Consider the following 21,017-nt stretch of genomic DNA (forward strand, 5'->3'; position numbering starts at 1 on the left):
AGAGGCTTAGTGGCTTACATATAAAGTAAAACAAAAATTTGAGTCAAAACTTAAACATAGAATAATTCAATAATATAACTTAAGGTAAAACTAAATCATTAAACAATTAGCATAGTAAACTGTAAAATATTAAATGTTAAATTGCACAAAAATTACATTAAGGATTTCTCTAGCAGGTTTCCAAAAACCATCATCATCAAATATGCAATCCACCACATCTATCCCTGCAGTGGTCGTAGCATAGGAAGATGAAATCCACTCCCGCCCAACAAACATGCTCCTCAAATCATCCCTTGATGTCAACAAGGACTGCAAGGTGATGAAATTCGAGGCAAACCTCGTGATCCCTGGACGAGCTAACTCTTTGTCTCCTGTGTACTTCCTCATTGTGCTAAGGACAAATGAATGATTATAAATAAACTTGCATATGTTTTTTGCCCTTTCCACACATGACTTGACCCACTCAAGTTTGCCAATTTCCTCCAACATGAGGTCAAGGCAGTGTGCTGCACAAGGGGACCAAAATATGGTGGGGTGCCTCTCCATCAAAAGTTTGCCTACAACAATTTTAAGATAATTAGAAATTCAAATTTCAAACATGTTAGAACTTAGGAAACTTAGAAATTCTAAGTTAGAATTAGAAAAAGTTCAAAATTCAAATAAATTTATTTCAAAACTTAAAAAGTTAAAAGTTTACCTGCAGCAACATAACTTGCTGCATTATCCGTCACCACTTGCACCACATGTTGTTCCCCCACCTCTGCTATAACTTCCTCAATAACCTCACATAAGTATGTGGCGTTTTTTACATGAGCAGAAGCATCAATGGATTTGAGGAACATGGTATATCCTACAAGTAATAAAACAACGAATTATAATTACTATTAGCAATCAACAAATCAAAATTTGAAATAGTCAATCACGATTCAAAATTATGTATGTAGGAAAGTAGAATGATCAATCACCTCCACAGGATACAAGAAAATTGAGGAGTGTTCTTCCCCTCCTATCTGTCCAACCATCAGTCATGATGGTGCAACCCTTTTCGATCCACTCCTTTCGGTTGTCCTCAAGCTCATGCCTCATATCCTCAACCATTTCCTCCAGGAGGTATCCACTCAACTCAGCCTCAGTTGGGGCTTTAAACCCCGGACCACAAATGGTAACTGCATCTATCATGTTCTGCCAATAAGGAGTCCTGTCACAAATAGATAATGATATTGATTAGAAATTTAGATGTCAAAAACTAAAATCATAAAACAAGTAGATATAATTAAAGTTTTACTTTTACTTTTAACTTTAACTTTGAAGATAACAAAGAAAAAAGAATCAATTACTTGGCTGCAATAAATGGAATGTTGCAAAAGTACCAGAATTTGCAAATCTCTTTTCTGGCAGCATCATGAATCTCCTTGTTCAAACCCATGCCCTCAAGCGTGGGTTGGGAGCCAGGAGTAGTGCGGGGCACAAAGTAACTATCCATTCTGCTTTTCCGCACTCTAGGCCGCAATAGGTTGGTGTTGGACTCTGTCTCAGTATGAGACCGACTACCACTAACACTCATATGAGCACTAGCACTAGGATGAAAAGGAGGCCTAGAAGAACCCTCTCCAACACAACCTATGGATGCGGAAGCTGATGTAGATGCACTTGCAGATGTAGATGCGGTTGCGGATGTGGGAGCACGGGAGCCAATACCTCTTAACCCTTCAAGTTGCATTTTCTTAGTCAACTTGTCTTGTTCAATTTTTTCTAATGCCACTAAACAAGAGCGTTTTGCCTTAGCGGTTTGTTGAGTGCAAACTGTGACATCATGGCCAGGTATGCCAGCAATGTGGTATTTCAATCTATAGATACCTCCCGAATTTATTTTTTCTTTGCAAAATATACATTTTGTTTGATATTTGGTTCTCCTAGGAAACTCTTCATTATATTTCCAGCATTCATCTTTTTTACCCATTGTGGAAATTGGAAAATGAAAGCAAAGGGCTGCTGCAATAAAAAAATTCATGTAAAAAATCAAAGTTTGCAACTAATAAACAAAAACTACAAAACAACAAACCCTAGTTTGCAATTTAGTAAAAATAAAAAACATTCAAGATTTGCAAATGAACACTAAAAAAATTTAACAAAAAATGCATACTACACTAACATGCAAAAAAAAAACCAACACTTACCTCTTGCAAATGAGTTGAGGAGTGTTGATATTGACTCTTTAATGCTCCCAATGCAATTTATGGCCTCCCCAAATGGATTTCTGATCTCTTTGGTGCTCTTCCTTTTTGCCGGTTGGAAACCTATGGATTCTCTTTTCTCTTCTTCTCTCTCACTCTTCCTCTCTTCTACTCATACTAAGCAAATAGAAGGCTCTTTAGGGTTATAACAAAGAGGAAAGTCAACTTAGAAAGCAAATAAAACATGTGTTTTTTTTTAAAAATTGAACTTTCTATCCTTGCTGCCGCGGCCGATTTCTGAAGATTCACGATGGCGATTTTGGCGATTTTTGCCATGAATCGCCGATTTTGGCGATTCAGGCGATTCACAAGAAAAAATCGCCACCAGTGATTTCCGATTCCAAAAAAATCGGGAGCCATGAATCTTATCGCGATTTCGGCGATTTCATGGCGATTTTTGGAACTATGCTTTGCACAAACAACCTATTTCTCCTCTTTAAGTGGATATGCTCAAACATGGACCAACTGCGCTTGTATCTAGAAGTGTTGCTTGGCTGACTCAAAATACAGATGGCAATTTTCTGAAGTTTTGGTGTTGTGGGCCCAAACATTTGCCACCATCTATTTGAAATAAGGGAAAACAAAAACAATTAGTCTCATTTACAACTTTCAAATTACAAAATCAAAAATTAAAATACACAACTTATAAGCCATAAACTTAAGATTCAAGAATATATTATTTTTACTTGGCTGTATTGTTGTCTGAGCATCTATGACCATCCTACCAAAGAAAAATGGCCCTTCTTTATTATTGAATTTTTCTAGCTCAATGGTTGTAGCTGCGCTATCCTCATCACTACTCAACCTCTGGATCATTGTATATAGGCCGGTGAGAACCTCCTCATCCACCTTGAAGTCAGGACATAAACGAAATGCTGGATTCAGATAATACGCTGCTGCATGGATGGGTCAATGGAGTTGATTCTACCATCTCCTATCAATGATCTCTCAAATAGGGGCATACTTCTCTTGCACTCCTGCATACTGGGCTCTAATGGCCTCCTTGGCCCTATCCATGCCCTCATATATATAGTCCATAGAGGGCTTCTCCCCATCAACAATTCGTAGGAGAGATATGAGGGGCTCAATGACCTGCATATAATGTAAAAAATACAGTTGAGTCAAAACTTAAATATAAAATTAAAAGCAAAACTAAATCATTAAACAATTAAATAATAAATATTAAATATTAAATAATTAATACTAAATGTTAAAATCTAAGAAATTTACCTGAAGGATTTCTTTAGTAGGTTTTCAAAAACCATCCTTATCAAAGATGCAACTCACCACATCTACCCTTGTAGTGGTCGTAGCTTATGAAGATGTAATCCACTCCCGCCCAACAAACATGCTCCGCAATTTTGCCTTTGATGTCAACAAGGACTGTAGTGTGATGAAATTCAAGGCAAACCTTGTGATGCTTAGAAGAGCTAACTCTTTGCCTCGTGTAGTCCCTCATTGCGCTAAGGACGAATGAATGATTGTATATAAACTTGCATATATTTTTTGCCCTTTCTACACATGATTTGACCCACTCAAGCTTGCCAATTTCCTCCAACATGAGGTCAAGGCAATGTGCCACACAAGGAGACCAAAATATGGTGAGGTGCCTCACCATCAAAAGTTTACTTACAACTATTTTAAATTAATTAGAATTCAAACATGTTACGAAACTTAGAATTAAAAAAGTTCAAAATTCAAATAAATTTATTTTCAAAACTTGAAAAGTTAAAAGTTTACTTGCAACAACATAACTTGCTGCACTGTCCGTCACCACATGCACCACATTTTATTCCCCCACCTTTGCTATGACTTCCTCAATAACCTCACTTAAATATGTGGCATTTTTTATATAAGTGGAAGCATCAATGGATTTGAGGAACATGGTATATCCTAGAAAACAATGAATTATGATGGATCATCAACAAATTAGCAATCAAGTCGTCAAAATTTGAATTACTCAATCACAATTCACAATTCACAATGTATGTAAGAAAGTAGAATGATCAATCACCTCCACAGGAAACAAGAAAATCGAGGAGTGCTTTATTTCTCCTATCTGTCCAACCGTTAGTCATGATGGTGCAACCCTTTGTGATCCACTCCTTTCAGTGGCCCTCAAGCTCAACCTTCATATTCTCAACCATTTCATCTATAAGAGGTATCCACTCAACTTAGCTTCAGTTGGGGCTTTAAACCTCGGACCACAAATAGCAACCACATATATCATGTTTTGCCAATAAAGAGCCTTGTAACAAATAGATTATGATTAGAAATTTAGATGACAAATCATTATGTAAGCTTGTAAAGTGAATCTATGATTAATCAATGAATCATAAAACAAGTAAATATAATTAAAATTTTATTAACGTTAAAGAAAATAAGATAAAACAAAATCAATTATTTGGCTGCAATAAATAGAATGTTGCAAAAGTACCACAATTTGTGAATTTCTTTTTTGGAAGCATCATGAATCCCCTTGTTCAAATCCATGCACTCAAGCGTGGGTTGTGAGCCAGGAGTAGTGCGGGGCACAAAGTAACTATCCAATCTGTTCTTCCACACTCTAGGTTGCAATAGACTGGACTCAATCTCAGTATAAGAATGACTTGCACTAGCATCAACATTAGCATGAGCACTAGAACTAGGATGAAAAGGAGGTCTGGAAGAACCTGATGGAGCTCAAAATTCTTTTGCTTTCATTTGACAAAAACAAGTGAACAACAACTCCATACACTAAAGAAACAGTAGGAACATTTATTCCTGAATGTTTTAAGCTAAATTTGGACTGGATAAATATGATGATTCTGCCAGTAACAAAATATTCAGTGATATATAATACAGCAAAAAACTACATATTGATTCTTCATATATTCAAGGAGTTTGAGATAGGATCATTGGAGACTAAGAATTCGATGAAGTCCAATAATGAATTGACACTATTGATAAGGAGGAGGTATTGGAGTCACTAGTCGAATGAAAAAACCAATCTTTTATACAGTCAGCATTGGAAGTGCTTAACATTAACTGCAGAAAATAACATCAACATTCCAGAAATAATTCTATGAAAAATATTATATTTCAATGGCTCTGTAATAATATATTATCTCAGCACTAAATCAAAGTTTTACTTTGTTAATCAAAATAGGCATATTGCTACCAAGCTAAGCAAATGGACTGAAGAGGGAATTTTACATGACATATATTTGAGCCATCAAATTTCTAAAATGTGAGCCAAAATGAGACAAGTTTTGAAGAGTGAATTTAATTGGAGTGTATGAATGATGTGGTTTACATTATTCAAAGGAATACAATCTTGATGAAGGGGACAAGCTCGAATGGATGACATCACAGGTCAAAAGTGTTGTCAAATTCGAAAATTACAAGCATGCTTGCCAACAGAACAAATAGAAAACACCAGTCAGCGATGTGTGAGCAAGACAGTGGCAGAGGAATACATCATAGACGATGTCCATATATTAGCAAAAGCAATGAATCTCAAGGATGAGATGCAAGTAAGAAATCCACGTTATATGGAATATCAGGATATTTAGTGAAACAACAAGAAAAAATAAATATAGTAAACAATGATATATATATGTAGAACACACATGAATCAACGGGATAAAAGCCACCTTATGCAGCGTCGTCGAGCATAGACACCATATGCCACCAAGATGTGGAGAGAAAATGAAATGACGTGGACCTGAAGAGTTTGTTTGGAGTCTTATGACATTTAATACTTATCGATTATAACTTGATTGTGTGTTGTGTGTCCCTTGCAGGTCTTTTCAAACGCCTAAGAATGAGAAGATGCGTGCTTGCTATGTGCCTGGAGATGTCACCAAACTTGATTTGTGAAATCGAGCATTACAAAGACGAAGTTTTACCATGGAATCAAAGAGAACGAGCACGAGATGAGGACCCTGCATAGAATCATGTCATCTTATTCAAATCATATATACAAGGTGATTATCGGCATCTAATACGGGAAATATTTTAAAGTTTAAATAATCACTATGTGGCTCCAACAATGCTGTCTATGCACATGCAATGCATACATAGAGATTTACTTCAAGTTTGGAAGATGGAAATTACATCTATGGTATTTCTCGTTTGTTGAAACCATGCTGCCCTGTCTGCCATGGAGTCCAGAGGTTCACAACCCAGATTCTCAGGTTGGAACTACGCAAGGAAATAGAACACAATTTCTTATGTTCGGAGGCTGTAGCATAGATTTGTCATTAGTTTATCAAATAATTTTGGAAAATCTATTATACTTTCCAAGCCGCCTCTTTTAAATTAATTATTATAATTTGTTTTGGATTTGTTATAAAGGCGGTTGTAATTAGGTGTTGTGAAGGGGTATACCTGTTCATTTCACACCTTTTTATTGTTCATGTAATACAAATGGAGAAAAAAAAATTCATATTCATATTTTAAAATTTTATATATTGAAGCACTTATGATGTATTATATTCTTTGATTGGCGAAGAAATGAATTCTTGATCAAAGCCTGTGGATTGAATTATAGAGAAAATTTAAATGCGATTCTGGATTTGAAATGCAGTAGATAGATCATCTGTAAGGAGTGTCTTTATTGCGATTTTATTTTTGGCATTATTATTTATTTTAAATTTTGGAGTTTTAAATTATTATTAAGTTGTGTCCTTTATAAATATTTTTATTTATTTTCTATAAATATTTTAAACTTCGGATAAGTGGATTGGGCCATTATTGCATTTAAATTTGATAAACATAGATATTGTGAAATATTTAATTGTTTTTGTATTTATGTCTAGTTTGTCTCTGTAGGAGTTAAAGTGCATCTTAGACTAGTTTAAAATTGCGTTTATATAATTGATCCGTCGCGTCTGAATTATTAAAATTGTTTATAGTTCAAATATATTGAATTTTATAAAATTGCACGTTTCAACTTATAATATTGACTTTGATTGCCCATTTAATTAAAACACTTGTCTTTTACTCTTGATTCATAATCCATATGCTAGCAACTATTTCATTTTTTTCCCTTGAGGAATTAATATATTTATTTGTTGCATTCATTTTTTATTTAAAACATTATCATATTTATTATTCTTAATTCGTAATTTGCAATCTTAAAGTTTTCTATAATTCTTGCCATTAGGACAGCTTTCATTATATTCGTGTTCTAATCAATCTGCTATAAGCATCCTGGGCTTAAGTGTTTTGTTTAGGATTAGGTACACTCGCCTTGGTTTTGCAGAGCCAGAAGTGCAGGGGATTTGGATCGCATCGATCAATCCTGTCAAGTTGGCCTTAATCTGTTGGATATCCCAGCATCGAGCAAGCAAGGCTCGTAGGATTCCAATCTGCGGTTTTGGGAACCAACAAAACCCTCATTAACATAACCTATGGATGCAGATGTTGATGCGGCTACGGGAGCCAATAGCTCTTAACCCTTCAAGTTGCCTTTTCTTATTTAATTTCTCTTGTTCATATTTTTCTAATGCCACTAGACAAGTGCATTTTGCCTCAGCAGTTTATTGAGTGCAAATTGTAATATCATTTCTAGGTATAGCAGCAATGTGGTATTTGAATTTATAAATACCACCAAAATTTATCTCTACAAAACATGCATTTTGTTTGAAATTTTGATCTTCCAGGAAAGTTTTTGGTATATTTCCAACATTCATCTTTTCTACCCATTGTGGAAAATGAAAGTTAAGGCTGCTACAATAAGAAAATTCAAGTAAAATCTCGAAGTGTCAAACTAATAAACAAAACAACAAAGCCTACTTTGCAATTTAGTAAAATTAAAAAACATTCAAGATTTGCAAATGAAAACTAAAAAGATTTAACAAAAAATGAATAATACACTAATATGCAAAAAAAAATCAACACTTACCTCTTGCAAATGAGTTGAGGAGTGTTACTATTGACTCTTTAATGCTCCCAATGCAATCTTATGGCCTCTCCAAATGGACTTTTGATCTCTTTGGTGCTCTTCCTTCTCGCTAGTTGCAAACCTGTGGTTTTTCTTTTCTCTTATTCTCTCTCATTTTTTGTGTCTTCTACTCGTGCTAAACAATTAGAAGGCCCTTTAGGGTTAAAACAAAGAGGAAAGACAAAAAAAATAATTAAAAAAATGTATTTTTATTAAAAAATTACTTCACTTTTTGGCTACTTGCGTAGCCGATGCATGCGATTTTTTGCATGAATCGCATGAATCGGTGATTCATGACAAAAAATCGATGATTTGATTCATCGGCTCCAAAAAAATCGAGAGGCCTAAACCAAATCACCAAACCGGCAATAACGATGACTTCAGGGCGATTTACGTTACTATGGGACTTAGAAAACATAACAAAGGAGAAACACTGTGGGAATCTAAGTGGACATTTTGCTCTAGATAAGACCTTAGAACAAGTTATAAGGCTTACTACTAGCCTAAACTCCAAATTGATGTGAGAAATTATGTGGAAGGATGCATTGTGCGTTAGAAGGCTAAGGGAGTAACTACAAATGCAAGCCTTTACCAAATATTACCTATTCCATTGAGGCCTTGGGAAAGTGTCTCAATGGATTTTGTCATGGGGTTACCTAGAACACAAAAGTTTTTGACGATATATATGTTGTTGCAGATAGATTTAGTAAGATGGCCCACTTTCTACCTTGCAAAAGCACAAGTGGTGCCTCTTATATTGCAAACTCTTCTTCAAAGAAACAATAAGAATCCATGGTTTACCTTTGAACAATGTATCAAACAGGGATGTCATTTTTTTGGGACACTTTTGGCACACAATTTGGAAGAAATTGGGTAAAATCTGTCATTTAGCTCTTCATAGCACTGAGGTAGTCATTAGGTCATTGGGAAATCTGTTGAGATGCCTTACCAAACGGTGCAGTGAAAAATGGGATGCCGTCCCACCTCAAGCAGAATTTGTGTATAATGACTCAATCAATAGAAGTACAATAAAGTACAGGGATAAGTCCTTTTCACATAGTATATGGTGTGCATCCAAGAGGTGTATTGGAACTCAAAGATTTACCAACAAGTAATCCAATTAGTGCTTACGGAGAGGAATTTGTAGTGGTTATCAAGGAGATCCATGATCAGGTCAAAGAAACCCTGCAAAAATCTACAAACAAATACAAGGAGCAAGTTGACAAGAAGAGAAGAGATGTACAATTTCAGGTAGGTGACATGGTTTGGGCAAACTTAAAGAAAAAAATATTGCCAAAGGGAAAACCTACCAAGCTATTAATGAGAAAATTAGTTCCTTGCAAAATCCTCCAAAAGTGCGGACCAAATGCTTACAAAATTGATCTACCTTCAGACATAGGTCTCTCTCCTGTTTTCAATGTTCCAGATATGACTCCATATAAGGGAGGTATTACAAGTGATACAACAAACATCCACACAAAGGAGAAAGAAGACATGGCTAAAACTAGTCCTTCACAAACACCTCTTAAGCTTCAAAGGATCCTATTTACTAAGATTGCAAAGTAGAGAAGAAAGAATACTTACAAACAGTTTTTTGGTAAAATGGCACCTGTTATTGTAAACTGAAGCAAGCTTGGCTGGATGAGATAGACATCAAGAAACATAGGCAACCTTCAAGAATCAACCTGGGGAGTACGAGGCAGGGCCAACCCAAAAACATGAAGACTAAGCAAAGAAACTCATGGAGTGCCATTGAGTATAAAAGGTGTAATAGGATTAGGAAACTGTCATGAATAAGGCTTGTTTTGTAAGACCATGAGTATTGGTCAACCTTGGTCAAAAGGGCCATTAGAGCCACTTGAAGGTCATTTGAGTCATAGTATTAGTCCTTCGTTCATTTTAATAAGTTTGGGAAAGTTGCAAGTCAAAAAGTTGCAAGTTGCATGCAAAATGCAAAAGTTGTCATTTTGCAACTTTGCAACTTTTGGAAGTTGAACAGTCAACTTCATCCAACAGCCATGGGAGTGCAAAGGATGGTTCGGGAAGTTGAAAGAAGCTTGGATAGGATATGTTAGTCGACATACAAGTGATTGAGCACATGTGTTTACAACTTTTGAGATGATTTGGAATAAATATTCTCAGTGTTTTTCTGCAATCAGGCTGTAATTTGCCTTGCTAGTAGTGTGTACGTATTGGTGAATTGTTTTGAATGATTGGAGGTATGTGTTAGCTTTCATTCAGCTCCACTTGGTTGAATTTGGCTGAGTTTTGCTTGTTCAAATAGATAGTTATTTGAGACAGGGTCTGAAACCCTTGTTTTGTCAGGGTTTTGAAGTTATGTGGCCCTTTACTTGACCTTCCACCGGAGGAAAATTACGGCCTCTTGGGATTAACAAGAGGGAATGTGTTTTCATTTCCAGTTGGTTTCATGCAGATATCTATTGAGATGGAGGAGAACAAGCCAGCCCTAGCCAGGCATTTTCATGTGACTGGCTTCTTGAATTGTGCAAACTGAGTGGCTGAACTCCATTTAGGGTGGTTGGGTGGAAGGAGTGTGGTGAAATGTTGTTTTGCAGTAGGGACAGACCTTCTGCAAGTGTCAGTTTGGATGGATAGATCAAATTCTTATAGTTGCTTTGAAATTGAGACCTAACTGGGCCTAATGTCCTAATTTGATAAGTACATGTTTTGCCTTTATATGTAAGGTTCAGAACCTAAGACTTTTGGAATCATGTAGGAGTCTCAAAAGGGTATTTGAAACAATAACTGGTTTGGAAAGTTCTTTGGATGTTTTGGGAGTTTTGTCCTAAAAACTCTTTAGGTCAACCTGATTCTCAATTAGGCCTGTCCTAACTGAACTTGTTCGAGAATGTTGAGATACTTAAAACCCTATTGACAAGTTGTCCCGAGTTGATTAAAGGCTTCGGAAGGCTAAAAGAAGTGTGGTCATTGTCTTGGCAAGATGAATTGTTTTGTAGTGGTTGGAGGGATATGGAAATAGTTCACAAGTTTGTCCTTGCCCAATATGCAAACCAGGTTTGATGGTGTCTTGCTAGTAGCCTAATAGGAATTTGGGTTGGGAGTCCATTGCTTCCACTTAGATTTGCATCACTTGAGGCCATGCAATTGCATAATATAGACTTCTTATAGTCATTGGGGTTATAAATGGAAACATATTCCAATATTTTGAACCTGTTTTCATGATTACTCAACGAACTGTCACATGGGGAGAAACTATGATGGGTTACAACTGGTGACTTGACTACTTATTAGATAACATCATAACAGAATGACATGCCCCTCCTTTCATTTATCATGTTGAATAACATATTTAGCTACATCTGTTCATTAGAAATTCAATGTACATTCAAGATGAAAACTCACAGATATGACTTTTTGGAGTAACAAACAATCATTCTTACATATACTGTTACAAAAATTCTAAGAACTGCCTTCCTATCATATGCTTCTAGCCCCCTGACATTCTGGCTGACACATTTGATCCTCATTTACATATTTGGTGAGGAAGAATTTAGGGCCTTTGTACGGCCTCTCAAAACACACAGGCATTTTTTTGGCTCTGTTATTCTTAATCATGGTCACACGTTGGAATGGTTGCTAGGTTTCTTTTTTACTTTCCGGCTATTCAGTTGTTTCCTCATCTTGGATGGATTTCTTTTTAGCATAGTTGAAAAACTCTGGAATGGATGTGTAACCCTGCTGAATGGCAACATGTGTTTGTTACATTTTTCATCAAGATGCAATTCTAGTTGAAGAGGAGACAATTTTAAAACGAAAGTACACGTGTAGAATGAACAAAAGTGTGACTATATCAGGTGTAAAGTGGAATCATTCACATTTTAAAGAAGGTATGCAATTGTAAGAAATGTATGTTGTCAATGGTCATTACACTTTCTTTAGTAAGTATCCTCTGGGACTTCTGCCGCAATGTAAACAATGAACAATAACATCAGAAGTTTCTATTATTTATGGCTTTTATACTTGAATCATTGTCCATTTTAATTTAAATTTCAAATTTCATACATTAAATAAATACCTAGACTCGAGCTTTTTTTTTGGTATTGAAGCCTAAACTTGAATTTTGATGTTATGTATAGCTAGGCTTGTAAAAATTTGAATATCCAAACTCACTCACATTCATTCATAGTCACACCCACACTCACACTTAGTCACCCACACTCACGTGCACGCTCGTGCTCACGCTCACACTTAGTCACCCACACTCTCACATGCACGCTCGTGCTCATGCTCACGCTCACGCTCACGCTCACACTCACACTCACGCTCATACTCTCTCACACTGTTGCCTTGCCAAAAAAACAAAGACTCCTAAGACAGCCATCTCTGAAATGCATTCCCTGCTGTTCACACCCCAAAAATGCTGTAGAACTTGTGTATACTGTGGGCCTCTTTCTTTTACATTCTGATGCAAGATGTCATAAAGGCACTTGCTGGCCCCGGTGATTGGACCTACAAAATGGATCATGGAATAAATTCCATTATATATCCAGAGAGCTTTGGAGCTTTTGGCATTATCGAACTTTTTGTTGTGCAGCATTTATGTGCTCGGTCTTTTTTAATTGCTCAGTAACTATTTGCGCTACCTTGCTCTTCAAAACCTGGTTACAGTCTGCACATTGTAGCCTGATCAAAGCTTCACTTAAAACTGGCTTTACATTTGCAGGTCAGAGAGATTGACTGAAGTAGCTGTGATAATCATTTGTTCGTATTTAGCTGAGCACAATCTCTTGCAGGCAGAAGCAGACTCTTCAACAAGTTGGAGCCTTAGTGTTATTGGTAGTTGCTGCCCTGCTTCTTAGCATTGGAGAACACTCTGGTCATGGTTCAAAAATAGACCGCGAACAAGCATTTTTAATGGGTATTATACCTGTAATAGTCGCATCTGTGCTCTCAGGTGTAGCATCATCACTATGCCAGTGGGCATCACAGGTGAGATTGTGTATCTCATTGTTTTAGACTAAGTTTTTAAGTGCATTTTCAGTTTCATTTCATCTGAGAATCTATTCAAAATTTCCTTGTACTTCATTTTAGGTGAAGAAAAGAAGTTCATATTTAATGACCATAGAAATGTCAGTTATTGGAAGTCTATGTTTGCTGGCAAGTACTTTGAAATCACCTGATGGGGAAGCCATCAGGCAGCGGGGTTTTTTCTCTGGGTGGACCATATCAACTCTGGTATGGTTGTTCTTGTGACCATTCTATTTATTTGAACAGTTTCATGTATAGTATATGATATGGAAAGGCTGATCATGGAAGTTAAAATTTAGAAATTCTCAATTTTAGTTGCTTTTTTTTAATGGAAAATAGTCTGACAATTAATAGTATTCAAAATATGCAATGCCAGTTAATGGCTCAGAAGTATGGCTAATTAGAAATATAATTTTAGGCTTCATCTTAAATATAAGTGTGAGTCCAGTCTGAGGGTTTCCCATCTGGTTCAGTGGCCTAAGCAACCTGTCCAATTCTGCAACATAAGAGAATAGTAAATACCATGAATGATTGTCCACTACACACAATCCTGACAATGAGCTGTCTTGTAATCCTTTATTGTTAATAAGCCACTTTAATTTATTCACTATTTCCTACAACCTATGGTTAGTATCCTTTTGTACGCTTATGTGAGGCTCATTATCTTATAGCTTATATAAAACTCTCTTTACGCATCCTCATGAAAACTACGTATGGGCATTTCAGCCAAACAACAATTCATATATCCAATTAGAAACAAGTCTGACCTAACAATTGGTTGTATCCTGTCTATTTATTGCTATTTCTGACTGCAATATGCACATCATGCTGGCTGCCTTTGATTTTGAAGTGAGATTATGCTGTAGGAATAACCATTTTTAACAAAATAAGAAATTCTTCTGCTATCTTGTTGTATGAAGTGTTGAAATTTTCTGATGCTTGATTCTTTTGTTGCACGTCTTAAGGAAAGATTAATGCCAGATTGATTAACGCAGACAAACAAACAATCAAAAACTTATGCAATATAATGTAACACACTGATAGATGCATTATCATTGCTCAAATATGGGAAGCAAACGGAAGATTTCCAGGTAAAAATGAAGAGCTATGAAAAATAATCTCAAAGCATTATTATTTGAATCATTCAAGATTTTAAAAAATCTGAAAGTGCTGCAAGTTTCATTTACGCCTCTGCATGTCAGATTCACAACACAATCTGGAGCATAGCCATTTCTGTGGAGCTTGGTGGCATATCCATAGAAAATTGATCGTTCTCTTTCAGTTCCATTCCTTACTGACAGTGGCTTTACATCTGTACATTTTTTAAGGAATTGAGTTTGGAACAACTAGTTTACTAACTGGTTAAAGACTGTCAAATTGTAATCTTGCTTACGAACATAGCTGCAGAGAGTTGAATTAAAGGAATTATTAAAAAATTGGTATTGGTAGACATTATATGATTAGATTGACCATCTGATGGTATGCTGATTTCTGTTTTTAACTACACTTGTTTCAATCAGTCAACTTTGGAGCTGCAATTATCCTCACTTATATAATTCATTTTGTACCTTCTGCTGATTTGCAGATCCCAATTTTCACCAATGCAGTTGGTGGGATCTTAGTTGGACTTGTTACAACACAAGCTGGTGGTGTCCGAAAGGTGACTTTGCAGTTCATGTTCATTTTTTAAATTCACTGCACTAGAAGACATTTAATTATAATGTCTCAAAGTGACCAAACATTGTTTTGGAATATTTGATGCTTATGCCTCTTCTTCTTTCTATACAGGGATTTGTTATTGTATCTGCTTTAATGGTGACCGCCCTTCTTCAATTCATATTTGATGGCATACCACCATCTTCATATGTTTTATATGCTCTACCTTTGGTGGTCAGCAGCATAGTGGTATATCAGAAATATCAATTTCAGCCTAAAACAAAGACATCGTGAGGTGATTGTCTTGTAAAGGCTAGATAGAGTTGTTTCTTGAATGCTTTCTGTGGTCAAAATGAACATGGAAGGTTTCATAATTCCCACGCATAACCTATCCCAATATATTTTTTCATTTCGGCATGAGAGGCTATGCAATATATATACATGTTTGTTTGCCAGCTGTGAGAGGAAATGTTCAATTACTTAAAAAGAAAGCAAGCTTTAGAGAAAACTCTCTTTCAGACAGGCATTATCATGTCTAATGAACCCTTTAGTTGTTAGGAGAACTAATGGTGAGGTGAAAGGATATAATTTTGTGTAAAGTTGTTCAGGGGTTGTTACAGAAAATGCAGGGCACGGTTGTTAAGTATTTTCATTAGGATATTTGCAGATGATTACCTATTTTCAAACACATACATTTCTCACTGATATTAATGCATTGAAAAGCTTAAAATAATTTCACGAAGTTGTAATATTCTTCTTACCTAAGGTCATATGCAAACTAAACAAGTTTTACAAACAAAATTATTTCTGCCATACGAATCACTACCTTACAAATTCCTCGATTCTAAATTGCAATCATATGATTTACATTCCCAGTAATCTTAAGCTCAGAGATTGCAGAGGCTACAGGACATTGGATATGATTGACCATCTTTGCATCTTAAACCCCATAAAGAGATGTTTAGATGAGCTAGACATTGAACAAAAAAGTTCAATACATAATATAATCATATATATGAATGTTCAAAAAGAAATTTGCAGGTTTTTGATAAATAGAGCTTTCAAAAACAGCCAAAATACAGACATTAAAACTTGATCAGACATAAATGTAAACAGATTTCCAGCATCTTGCACTTCCTGTCTAATCAATTTAGTTGTTTCAAGCATGACACCAATGGCAAAGTTCAATTTTGATATTTAGACTGATGGGAGTAAAATAACTCTGTAGTATGTATTGGTGCTGCTTGCAATTGTAGTGTTCCAATCGATTTTTAGGTGCTTCATTTCTCATTTGGATTGTTTACTCATTGTAAAAATGTGTATCCTTTGTAACCAGAAAAGTAATTTATTAAAGATAATTAATTCTTCAAATTCATGACATCAGGATATATTTTTTGGTTATCATTCTGATGGAGTGACTTTCAAAAACATTAAATGATTCAGAGTACAATTTATTACAAATTACACAGATTTTCCAAGTTCAGTCATTTGCATCTCTAACAATAAATTTCTTGACATTTTTATTTGGAATGGTAATAGTTTGTGAACTTTGGGAAATACATTTTGTCAAAATTGTTTAGTGCGGAGCTTGATCAGTCCCCAAGTGGGAGATTGTTAGATTGTGGTGATTGATTTTAGGCCCTATTTTATCGGGATTTTGAGCCAACATGTAATTATTAATTATAACCTAAAGAAGTAAAAATACTTGTATAAAAGAGCTTAGGATTAGGGATTGTTTCATTGTTGTGATGTGAAAATTGGTTCTTGCGGCAGTATTGAGCTGTAAAAGATTACAGAGTGTAATAAGGTTGTAATCACTAGATCATAATAATATTGGACTTGTTGTTTGGTGGACGTAGCCCAGGGATTGGGTGAACTATGTTAAATTTTGGTGTCTTGTGTTCTTTTCTGATATTGTTTATATTTGTATGTAATTGTTATTTCTATCCGTGGTTTAATCCTAACAAGCGGTATTAGAGTGAGGTGGTTTTTTTAATTATCCTATGTAGGAAAGTCTCACGGTTGAGTGGGAGCAATGGCAGACAAGGGTTAGCTGAGGGTTGACAGGTTTAATGGACAGAACTCTTAGTTATGAAAGACGCAAATGGAAGACTATCTTTATCAGAAGGATTTATGGAAGCCGTTGGAAGGCAAAACCAAGAATCAGGGATCTATGTCAAATGATGGCTAGAATCTTTTGGACAAAAAAACATTTGAAAGCATTCGATTATGCTTGGCACTATCAGTGACATTTAATATTACAAAAGCGAAAACAACAGAAGAGTTGATGCAAACTCTAACAAAATTGTATGAAGAACCCTCCGCTTCAAACAAGGTATTTCTCATGAAGCGTTTATTTAATATAAAAATGATAGAGGGTGGATCTGTTGTGGAGCATTTAAATGAGTTTAACACTATTACTAGTCAGTTATCTTCCGTGGGTATCAATTTTGATGAAGAAATTATGGCTCTCTTGATTTTGTGTTATTTGTCTAAAAGCTGGAAGTGGTAATGGCTGTGAGTAATTTTATTCCTGGATCTAGTACCTTAAAATATGATGATATGATTGGTGTTATTTTGAGTGAGAAAATTTGTAGGAAAACTTCAGGTGGATCTACATCAGGGAGTGCTTTGAACGCACAAAGTTGAGGTTGAACGCACAAAGTTGAGGTAGAACGACTGAGAGGAAGTAATTCTGAAAATTGTGGGAAATCAAGAGGAAAGTCAAAGGGGGAGGTCTCAATCGAGAGGATCGAATAATTGCTAGTATTGTGGGAAACTAGGGCATAAAAAAAAAGATTGTTGGATTTGAAAGAAAAATAAAAGAGACAAATCAGATGGAGATAAGGAGACAAATGTGATAACAAATCCAAAGAGGATGCTTTGCTTATGTCTTTAGAAAGTGTTGACGATTCATGAGTTTTAGATTCTGGTGCTTCATTTTATGCTACACTTCATAGAGATTATTTCATCGATTATATTCAAGGGGATTTTGGGCTTATTTATTTGAAGGATAATGAACTCTGTTAGATTGTTGGAAAGTGAAAAAGTACGATTAAGTTGCAGAATGAGAATCATTGACTACTATATGAGGTAAGACATGTTCCAAGGTTGAGTAGGAATTTAATTTCAGCAGGGCAATTCGGTGATGAGGGTTGTGTAGTTACTTTTAATGATAAAAATTTGAAGGTTTCAAAAGTTTCCCTTATAGTAGCAAAATGTGTGAAAGTAGATATCTTATATCTTTGTACAGGTCATATTGTTCCTTCTACTTTAATTGTTTCAGAGAAAAATGAATGTTTATGAATAGTTGTTGCAGTTGAGTAGAGAGAAAAAATAGTTGCTGAAGATTCTGATACAGCGCGGTGACACAATAGACTTGGACATATGAGTGAGAAGGGTATGAAAATACTTCATTCAAAGAAAGTTTTACCAGGTCTGAAATGTGTTAATGTAGATTTTTGTGAAAGTTGTATGGAAAACAAAAGAGAGTGAGTTTTGTGAAAATTGGGAAGGAAAATAAAAAAGAGAAATTAGAGCTTGTGCATACTGATGTATGGGGACCAGTTCAGGTATCTTCCCTGGGTGGCTCTCATTATTATGTTACATTCATTGATAATGCAACTAGAAAAGTATGAGTTTAATTTTTTAGACAAAAATTTGATGTATTTCAAACTTTTAAGAAATGGAAATGTTTGGTTGAAAATGAGACTGGTAAGAAATTAAAATGTCTCAGATCTGATAATGGTGGTGAGTATTGCAATAATGAATTTGAAGATTATTGCTCCACTAATGGTATTTATAGACAAAAAATTGTTCCAAGGACTCCACAGAAAAATGGAGTGGCTGAATGCATGAACAGGACTATAATGGAACATGTAAGGAGGTAAGTCAAAGAAATGTGTATTTGTTGGATATGACATTAACGAATTTGGTTATAGGCTTTGAGATTTTGGAAATCATAAAATTGTAAGAAACGGGGATGTCATATTCAATGAGAAAGTGTTGTACAAAGATCTGTTGCAACAACATGAGAAGAAAGAAGATGATTATGTAGTGCTGGATGATACTCCAAAAGATGATGTTCCAACCATTTCTCATGATGTGCAACAACCACAACAACAAATACCACATACCAGTGAATTTTAGACGATCAACAAGACTAATTAGACCTTTAGAAAGATTTTCTCTCTCATTATATTCTATTTTACTAACAGATGCTGGTGAACCTGAATGTTATGATGAAATTGTTCAGGTGGATACTGAGATTCAATGGGAGTCTGCAATGAAAGATGAAATGGACTCTTTGTTGAAAAATAAGACATGAAATTTATGTAAATTGTGTGCTAGTAAAAGGGCTTTACAAAATAAGTGGGTTTACAAGTTAAAAGAAGAGGATGCAGGTAATTTTTTTTTAAAAGCCAAGTTAGTTGTAAAAGGATTTGCACAGGAAAAAGGTATTAATTTTGATGAGATATTTTTTCCTACTGTTAAAATAACTTCTATCCTTGCTATTTTAAGTATTGTAGCTACTGAAGATTTGCATTTACAGCAGCTTGATGTTAAAAGAACTTTATATATATATATATATATATATATATATATATGACTCAGCCACAGGGATTCGAGTTCAAAGATAAATAGAACTTAGTGTGCAAATTGAAAGAAAATTTATATGATTTGAAACAAGCACTTCGACAATGGTATCTGAAATTTGACAGTTTTATGTATGAGCATGGATATAGTAGGTGTCATTTAGATCATTGTGTTTACTTTAAGCAGTTGGATGATGATAGCTACATTATTTTATATTTATATGTTGATAATATGCTTGTCGTTGGGTCTAACATGGATCCGATTAAGGAGTTGAAACGTCAGTTAACACATGCATTTGCTATGAAGGATTTGGGGGCAACAAAACAAATCCTTGGTATGAAGATTTGCAGAGATGGGAAGAATATGAAATTAACGTTATCTCAGGTTGATTATGTTGAGAAGGTGTTGCAATATTTTTTTATGGAGAATGCTAAAGTTGTCAACACACTTTTACTTGGTCATTTAAAATTGACTAAGGAGATGTGTCCCAAGACACGAGAAGAGGAGAATAAGATGTCAAAGGTACCCTATGCTTCAGCTGTAGGAAGTTTAATGTATGTTGTGGTATGTACAAGGCTAGATATTGCACATGTAGTGGGAGTCGTTAACAAGTATATAAGTCATCCAAGAATTGAGTATTGGAATGCAGTCAAACGGATTCTCAAGTTAGAGATATCATCCAATAAGTGTTTACACTTTGGGGACTCTACTACTGATTTATAGGGTTATGTTGACTCAGATTTGGCAGGAGATATTGATATCAAGCGGAGTACTACAGGTTATGTCTTTACTCTTGGTGGGGCAGCCGTTAACTGGGTTTGTAGGTTACAAAAGGTTAATGCTTTATCCACTACAGAGGCAGAGTATGTTGCTGCTACAGAGACAACGAAGAAGATGATATGGCTTCAGTTCTTCTTGGAAGAATTGAGACACCCTCAAAAGAATAATTATTTGTTTACAGATAGTCAGAGTGCCATTCATCTTGCAAAATATTCAATTCTACCTTCAAAGACCAAACACATACAATTGCGGTACAATTTCATTTGGTCAGTTTTGGATGATGAACAGTTAAAGCTGGACAACATACAGATGACAATCCAACATATATGTTTACAAAAGTAGTAACTAGGGAGAAGCTGAACTCCTCTTCAGCTTCAGTTGGTCTTCTAGACTGAACATGAATAAATGAACAACAGAGTTCCGGGTGTTATGATTCAGTTGGAGCTTCATGGAGTAGCGGCATAGCTACAAGATTAGTCTCCAAGTGGGAGATTGTTGTTTAGTGTGGAGCCTGATTAGTCCCCAAGTGGGAGATTGTTAAATTGTAGTGATTGATTTTGGACCCTATTTTATCGAGATTATGGGCCAACATGTAATTATTAATTATAACCCTAAAGTGGTAAAAATACTTGTATAAAAAGGGCTTAGGGTGAGAGATTGTTTCATTGTTGTGATGCGAAAATTGGTTCTTTAAGGGATTACAGATTATAATCAGGTTGTAATCACTAGATCGTAATAATATTGGGCTTGCTGTTTGGTGGACATAGTCTAGAGATTGAGTGAACCACGTTAAATCTTGGTGTCTTGTATTT

The 21,017-nt window shown here is 35.4% G+C and overlaps 2 protein-coding genes across 2 annotated transcripts in view; one reads left to right on the top strand and one right to left on the bottom strand.

Moving 5' to 3' along the window:
* The window catches only part of LOC149541885 (Nucleotide-sugar transporter family protein), a 57,744-nt gene extending 42,182 nt beyond the window's left edge, over positions 1–15,562 (top strand). The window contains exons 4-7 of the mRNA XM_089796956.1: positions 12,939–13,134; positions 13,237–13,380; positions 14,759–14,833; positions 14,962–15,562. Coding sequence (XP_089653082.1) covers positions 12,939–13,134; positions 13,237–13,380; positions 14,759–14,833; positions 14,962–15,123 — 577 coding nt within the window. The 3' untranslated portion in view covers positions 15,124–15,562. The remainder of the gene's footprint in view (positions 1–12,938; positions 13,135–13,236; positions 13,381–14,758; positions 14,834–14,961) is intronic.
* LOC149541887 (uncharacterized) lies at positions 130–12,473 on the bottom strand. The gene is made up of 4 exons (XM_089796502.1): positions 12,358–12,473; positions 966–1,198; positions 698–850; positions 130–557 (listed from the first exon to the last, which is right to left on the bottom strand). Exons 1-4 carry the CDS (start codon positions 12,471–12,473, stop codon positions 130–132), a joined length of 930 nt encoding a protein of 309 aa, XP_089652628.1.
* Positions 15,563–21,017: the final 5,455 nt, after the last annotated feature.

The sequence above is a fragment of the Cupressus sempervirens genome, chromosome 8 (genome assembly GCF_028749045.1).
Source record: "Cupressus sempervirens isolate cs-2001-9-10 chromosome 8, ASM2874904v1, whole genome shotgun sequence".
In the NCBI taxonomy this organism is placed as follows: domain Eukaryota; kingdom Viridiplantae; phylum Streptophyta; class Pinopsida; order Cupressales; family Cupressaceae; genus Cupressus; species Cupressus sempervirens.

What these genes read in the sequence shown, in the direction of transcription:
- LOC149541887 (XM_089796502.1), bottom strand. Translation starts at nt 12,473, where the DNA reads ATGAGCGTGAGTGTGAGTGTGAGCGTGAGCGTGAGCGTGAGCATGAGC. An exon ending in TTTTCTTGTATCCTGTGGAG is followed by an intron (nt 851 to 965) that starts GTGATTGATCAT and finishes TATTACTTGTAG; the next exon opens with GATATACCATGTTCCTCAAA. An exon ending in AGCAAGTTATGTTGCTGCAG is followed by an intron (nt 558 to 697) that starts GTAAACTTTTAA and finishes AAATTGTTGTAG; the next exon opens with GCAAACTTTTGATGGAGAGG.